This window comes from Propithecus coquereli, unplaced genomic scaffold (assembly GCF_000956105.1).
Source record: "Propithecus coquereli isolate 6110/MARCELLA unplaced genomic scaffold, Pcoq_1.0 Scaffold351, whole genome shotgun sequence".
In the NCBI taxonomy this organism is placed as follows: domain Eukaryota; kingdom Metazoa; phylum Chordata; class Mammalia; order Primates; family Indriidae; genus Propithecus; species Propithecus coquereli.
In genome coordinates this window covers 652644-659811 of record NW_012149186.1, presented here as the reverse complement: position 1 = coordinate 659811, position 7168 = coordinate 652644, and the positions used below count along the sequence as shown (strand labels likewise).

The 7168-nt window shown below is 36.8% G+C and overlaps 1 protein-coding gene across 1 annotated transcript in view; it reads left to right on the top strand.

Moving 5' to 3' along the window:
- Nucleotides 1-6858, top strand: part of LOC105815999 (mitogen-activated protein kinase 8) — a 30886-nt gene extending 24028 nt beyond the window's left edge. Inside the window, exons 7-8 of the mRNA XM_012651296.1 lie at nucleotides 2933-3010; nucleotides 6625-6858. Coding sequence (XP_012506750.1) covers nucleotides 2933-3010; nucleotides 6625-6641 — 95 coding nt within the window. The 3' untranslated portion in view covers nucleotides 6642-6858. The remainder of the gene's footprint in view (nucleotides 1-2932; nucleotides 3011-6624) is intronic.
- The last annotated feature ends 310 nt before the right edge of the window (nucleotides 6859-7168 follow it).

Genomic DNA, 7168 nt, shown 5'->3' with positions numbered 1-7168 from the left:
TATCTGCCTCATTTGGTTTAATAGCTGGTTACTGTTCTGCTGTACAGAGGTATCACCATTTCTGTATCCAACTCCCTCCTAAAGAGCACTTAAGTCGTGTCCAGTCTGTTACTGTTACAAACAACTCTGCGTTGTTCATGTTCTCATGTGAAAGTACGCCTGTAAGAAAAATCCCAGAAGGAGATATGTTGGGCCAAAGGATATTTTTCAATTATTTCCAAATTACTCTCCAAAGAAATCGTCGTAGTGTACATACACTTCCATCAGTATCGTGCAGGAGTCTCTCTTTGCCCCTGCCCTTGCCAACAGAACAGGTTAATTGATAATCTTTGCAAATCTAATATAGTTTTATTCTGTTTTATGAATGTGGTTGAACATTGATAATGCTTTGATAGCCATGGAAATGTTAAAATATTTCTTTAAAAGATCCCCTGGACATTTGGGCCAGGTAACTTTTAGATCCTGTTTACCTCCATTTGCGTGGGTGTCACTGGGTGTTTTAATAACTTTTGTAGCTATGTGACTTTGAGTAACTCACTTGACCCCCATTTTTACCTCATCCTAAGTGGAAGCGGAGGACGCGTTAGTAAGAGCTGAGTATAGAAATACTGGGAAGGCGGAAAGGGCTGGGGAGGTGCAAACATGAACAGGTAATTCATCTGTAAATTTATTCTGATAAGAATGAAGTTGATTCTTTCTTCTTAGGAATAACCAGAGAGTAATTTTATCTGAGTTGACTTTGGGAAGACTCATGGTTAGTGGAGCCCAGCAGAATGAAATAATTGGGTAGAGCCTAGTGAATCCCAGTATGTAATAAATAATACATAAGGATATAACTCTGGACCAGAGTATATATTAAAGTATTAACCTGATTTTTTTTAATTGACATTTAGTAGACATTTATAGTATTTATTAGAATCCCATTAGTTAATGGATACTTATGGCATTTCATAGAATCTTAGTAAGACACCAATTATAAGACACACCATTATGCACCACTAAAGAAAACACTGCCAATTGTACTGTACCATCATTGAAATAAAGTGTTTTCATTTGTATAATGTTTTTTGTGTGTTGAAATAGTGTTTTTGTATATTTTCCTTAGTTTTGGGGGTTTTTGATTATTTTAAAAATATTTGCCTTCGTTCTGTTTCTTTTTCTCCTAGTCCCAAGTACATTTCAGTAATTACTCAGAAACTGCCTTTTTTAAGATCTGCTTGAGAGTTTTAGTGTAACAGAAAGAAAAATCTATTGCCAAAGCCATTATCTAAAGATTCCTTTGCCTAATTAGTGCTCCTAATTAGTTTTGGTTCTTCTGCCATAATCTCTTTTCATAAAGGGATGCTGCTTTTTCTTTTTTTAAAAAAAATCCTCCTATCTGTAATGTTTATCATTCCTTTTTGTTTCTTTGAAGAAAAGCATCTCGTGCTCTCCCCTATCAAGGCTTTCTGTTTTTCTCTTTCCAAGCCTAAGGTTACCATAGCAAGCAAACTTACCTATATCTAGCTCTTGTTCTTTCCAACATATTCACTTATTTTACCTTATTAACAATTGTTGTCATACCCTATAATCAGGGATTCTTTATCGTAAATTTAATCTTCAGGAATTATTCAGCTTCCTTGAAATTCCATGCAGCATTTTTTGTTTGTAGATTTTTCTCAGAAGAGTGTTTGTTGCTTTTATGCCATTCTCAAAAGATTCCATGACCCAAAGAAGATGATGAATAATGGTGATGTAGCGTCCACCAGAAGTTCTCGTTAAGACTCACAGTGCAGGCCGGGTGCAGTGGCTCACGCCTGTAATCCTAGCACTCTGGGAGGCCAAGGCGGGCGGATCGTTCGAGTTCAGGAGTTCGAAACCAGCCTAAACAAGAGCGAGACCCCGTCTCTACTAAAAATGAAAGAAATTGACCAAACAACTAAAAATAGAAAAAGTTAGCCAGGCATGGAGGCGCGTGCCTGTAGTTCCAGCTACCTGGGAGCTGAGGCAGGAGGATCGCTTGAGCCCGGGAGTTTGAGGTTGCTGTGAGCTAGGCTGACGCCACGGCACTCTAGCTGGGCAACAGAGTGAGACTCTGTCTCAAAAAAAAAAAAAAAGACTCACAGTGCAAACCACAGTTAACATCAGAGTAGAGGGGCAGGAAGGCACATGTACCAGCAGAGCAGCACCCAGCATCTCTCTTTTGTTGGAGTACGTTGGAGTAGTCCTCACAGCAGTCCACCTCCTGTCCAGAAGCCTAGCTAGACAACACCATTCCCGTGGAGAAATTTTCTTGGCAGCGATGGCATGTCATGCTGGACTACTCATAAGGAGTTGAAATGTATTAATAGCTACCTGCTTCCTTGGCTTTAATAAAAATGTGTCGCTATTCCATTCTGATTAAAGAACCTTCCTTCTGTGAAAGAGTAAATGGGTAAGAAAAATATTTAATATTTAAAAAATAAAGAAGCTTCTACACATTCTTTGATTTAAATCTTTTTAGCAGATATCTGGTTGAGGACCGACAATGTACCAAGCACTATGCCAGGGCTTAGGAAATAGAATTTAGCAAGACAAACATGGTTCAATCGCTCACTGAGACAGATTTAAACAGGCATTTGTAGTAGAAAATGTTATGTGGTGTGGTACAGTATAGTACAAGGTGCTGGGAGAGTAAAAAGAATACAGCTTCTAACCCCAGTGCTATCAACCCAACTTAAGAAACATTAATCACAGCAGAGATTTTTACTTTCTTTCAGTATAATTCATGATTATCAAGGAATTGTTGTGAACACCTTTGAATCTTAGGCCAGCACTGACGGGCGCTGCTGTTGTAAGGACACTATTTGAAGTAGTTAACGTGTGTAAAAATTTGGACTTTTTAAACCGTACATATCTGGTGAAATTGGCTCTGAGACTTTAAAAAGTTCATTTTTGTTTACTTGTTTTTCAGAATTGATATATAAGGAAGTTATGGACTTGGAAGAGAGAACCAAGAATGGAGTTATACGGGGGCAGCCTTCTCCTTTAGGTTGGTTACAATATAAGCTTAGTCAAGATTACACTTCTCATGTTTTAGTGGCCTGAAACCTGCAGTTCTTCCCATATTTACATAACCATTATTCTTCCAAGTTCAGTAAGTATAAGGAGTATAATTTGGTGGTTAAATGTGAAAGCATTGGTACACCATCGTACCAGTATATCATACAAATATATCGGTAACTGACTTCATAAAATGCACATCTCATCTTTTTCTGACGTCTTCAATACTGACATTCAATTGAAGAGCAGAAATTTAAAACCTTGTTTTTGTTGGCATTGTTGCATGTCTTTAAAGAAGAAATTTCTCAAAATTCAGTAGACTTACCTTTCTGTGATTTTGATAATCTTTACTTTGGCTAGATAAACAAAGGCTTCACTGCAAAATTTGGTACATGTGACACCAAGTTAGTGTCTTTCCCTTTTTGGTATTTTTCATTTGTTGAACTGAGGCAATAACATTAAAACCATCACTAGAAAGTGTTTGTTCTTGAAAAAGAAAACTGATTTGCAGGATTAAAACACTGTCTTTTATCATAAGCTGATCTTATATTTAATTTTAGCACGTGTAAAATTATAAAGAAGTGAGAGGAAAAGTTAAATGTCAGGTAACCGTACGTGTTAAGTGCGTACCACATGGCAGACACTGGTGACTTACGTACTTTATTTCTTCCAGCCCTTAAGACCCCGAGGTAGGGATTTTTATGCACATTTTACAGATGAGGAAACTGAAGTTCAGAAAATTTAAATAATGTAGGATTAGAAATCGATTATGTAGAAGAACTAATACAACAACTTCAGAGTGTGTGGTGTTTCCAGCATCCCATTTTGTCCTTGGTTTCAGAGGCTAGGACAGTTTTATGGAAGAGGTAAAATTTGAGCTGAGCCTCAAAGACTGAGTAGTACTTCAAAAGATAGTTCTTAACTTTGAGTAAAGCTATGCCATTTAATCCCTCAAAATTTTTTCTACATTCTAAGGGAAAAAATGGATATTATATGTAGCATCTTGTTTGTGGGTGTTTTTTTAACTATAGTTTCAGATACCCATTGTGTACTATGAACATGTAATTAAATCATTTTTGTAGCTTCCTTTGACATTTTTGATTGTATTTTAAAGTTGTGCCTTTTAAATCCTTGCTCAGGAATACAGTGTTCCAGATTATAATATAGATCCTTTTGAATATATAAAGTGGTTTTGATAGTTTTTACCTGTTTCAGAAATGACCATTCTTTGTAATTTTCTTACAGTAAATTAAAAGCTGCATTATAAATGCTTTAATCATTACAGTTAATTAACTAGCTTTGTATTGCTAGTAGAAGTATAACTGAATTGTTCATGATGGAGGCTCGGGTGGGATTTGAAAAGTCCATGATTTGGGAATTTTATACTTTAGCGTACTACTGTGCGAGTGCATGGCACATCCCAGATGTCAAATGTTTGAGTAAACATAATAATCTCATGAGATAGATAGAGCTATTGTGTTTGTTCTAAATTTAAAAATGAATAATTTGATTCCTAGACAACATGTGCTTATGGTCACAGAGTAAGTCAGTAGAAAGGACAGGACTTGAGGTTTCTAGACTTTTTCTGGCTTCTCAGAGCTTGCAAAGAAGAGTGTTAGTAAATTAAGCTGTGATAAAAATGTTCATTTTGTACACACAGTTCTTGGTTATGTACAAGAACAGAAAGAGTAGTCTTTGATAAATGAAAGTATCAGATAATTACAGTACCATTTCCACTTGATTTTAAAAATGAATTACATTATTTCTCCCAATGGATTGCCTTCTTATCTTTATTTTTGTTCGGCTAATATTAAAATGAGTTTTTTTGCCTCGAGTGTAGAGGGAAATGAGAGATTCACCTGAGAGGGAAATGACCTAGATTCTTGAGATTAAAGATTTTCTATATTATTGCCATTCAGATATTTGAGAATTTATTGCTTTAAAGTTTAGAGAAAACAAGTGTTTTTCTTAGGTACTTGGTTTTCCAGTTAAGAAGTTAACTAATCACGATGCATTTAAAAGTTCGTTTTTATAAGATTAAGAAATTCGAATAAAAAGAGATCCTGAACTAGAGGCATATATGAAAGGTACACATGGTGGAGCCGTTACGGTTTGAGTGTTCCAGTACAAACTTCAGAAGCTAGCCGCGGTGTGCTCTGTACGGTGTGTTTATACTGTGCCGTCCCGTCAAAAGGCACATTCTGTAGTGTTGTAACGTAGTGTCCCATTTTCACTGTGGCTAGAAACCTAACGGACCGTTCTTGGATCTAGGCGGTTATCACCTTTCTCTGTTTCCTCTCTTCTATTAAGGCCTGCGGTATCAGCCTGCTTTTCTGTCCCATTTCAGTTCCCACCACCTACTCAGTCCCTTGTGGTTCCATTCCATTCCTCTCCCAGTCCCCTTCCCGCCGCCCTAAAGATTTGCCTATTCTCTCTCCCCTTCCTGTTTCCTGGTTGCATTTGAAGTAGGGCTCTCAGAGGACCTTTAATGTTTACGTGTTTGATTGCTCATCTGCACAGAATGGAGGGATAACCGCGAACGCTGAGATGCTGGATTCAGGAGCGATGGTTTTCAGCCTGTTCGACTTCAGCATTGTTGGGTGCCTGACCCTCACCCTCAGAAATTCTGCTCAGTGTTCAATTTGTAAACCATTGATTTTATTCCATAAATGTGTTTTTGAGAACTTCGTATTATTACTTGATTATTCAAATGTAGGCTGACCCTTATTTAGTGATCACGTGGTTCAACAGTACATCACCTAGTGCACGAGTTGCCTTTAACATGTTCTTTATCTCCAGTGTAAATCATTCCTGCTCTCTTCCCAACCCTTAGATCAAGTATTCGTATTATTTTTAAAATCTAGGAAATGCTTGTTAGGTAATACTTTTGGTAAAGGAAATAGTTGTTCCTACTTTATCTACTAATAAACCCATGTTTTTATTTATCAAGTATTAGAATAGAAATAAGAAGACCTGAGTTTACCTAATGAGACCACTTGAGTGACCTTGGCAAATTACATAACCTCATGTAAACCGGGGCAGTTGAACAAAGTTCCTTCCAATTAAAATGATTTTCTTCTTTGTTTTGGCTTTTGCTTTGAAATAAAATGTATCAGAAATATCATGTGGACATTTCCTTTTTAGTGGGAAGTTATCATAAATAATTTTTTGTAGGGAAGTGTCTAACTTTTGTAGTCATATGGCCCTTTGAGATTCTTTTTCCAGTAAAATTCAATATAGATAGTTTTGCATGTATTATCAGTAGTATTCACACACACACTCTGAAGCCCATTTATGGATCTTGCTACAGGACCATTTCTAAATGTGGCTTAGACTTACAATTCTTGCCTTGAACCAAAAAACAAATTCATGGACAGGACGGGACTCCAGGTTTCTAGAGATTTTCAAGATTCTTCCCTCATAGCTGGCAATGAGGAGTGTTTGTAAGTTAGTATTGTTGGAATATCATTTGTAATTATCCTCAGTGAGCCTTTTAAACTCGAGAGAAAAATTACCTCCCCCCTGCTGGAGGGAGGTAGTACAGTGCAAGTAGCTCGGTCTGCAACTCTGTCTGCAACTGATTTGCTGTTTTGTTTCTCATAGCACAGGTGCAGCAGTGATCAATGGCTCTCAGCATCCATCGTCATCGTCGTCTGTCAATGATGTGTCTTCAATGTCAACAGATCCGACTTTGGCCTCAGATACGGACAGCAGTCTAGAAGCATCAGCTGGACCTCTGGGCTGCTGTAGATGACTACTTGGGCCTTGGGGTGGGGGGCGGGGAGGGACGGGGAGTCGGTTAGTCATTGATAGAACTACTTCGAAAACAATTCAGTGGTCTTATTTTTGAGTGATTTTTCAAAAAAATGTAGGATTCATTTTGTAGTAAAGTAGCTTATTTTTTTTAATTTCAAGTGATGTAATTTAAAACCTAAGTTGTGTTTTAAAACAGCAACAAAACTGTATTGTATTTTTTGCTGTAATTAACTGTATAATGTAAACCTAATTATTTTATCATGGTTTAAATTTTTTGCATATTTGCTTTATCTTATGCTGCTGATTTTTTTTTTTTTACTGAATTTGTAAGATTTTGTTTATCAAAGCAACTATTATATGGTGACTTGCCTATATCATGAATTATTTAAGA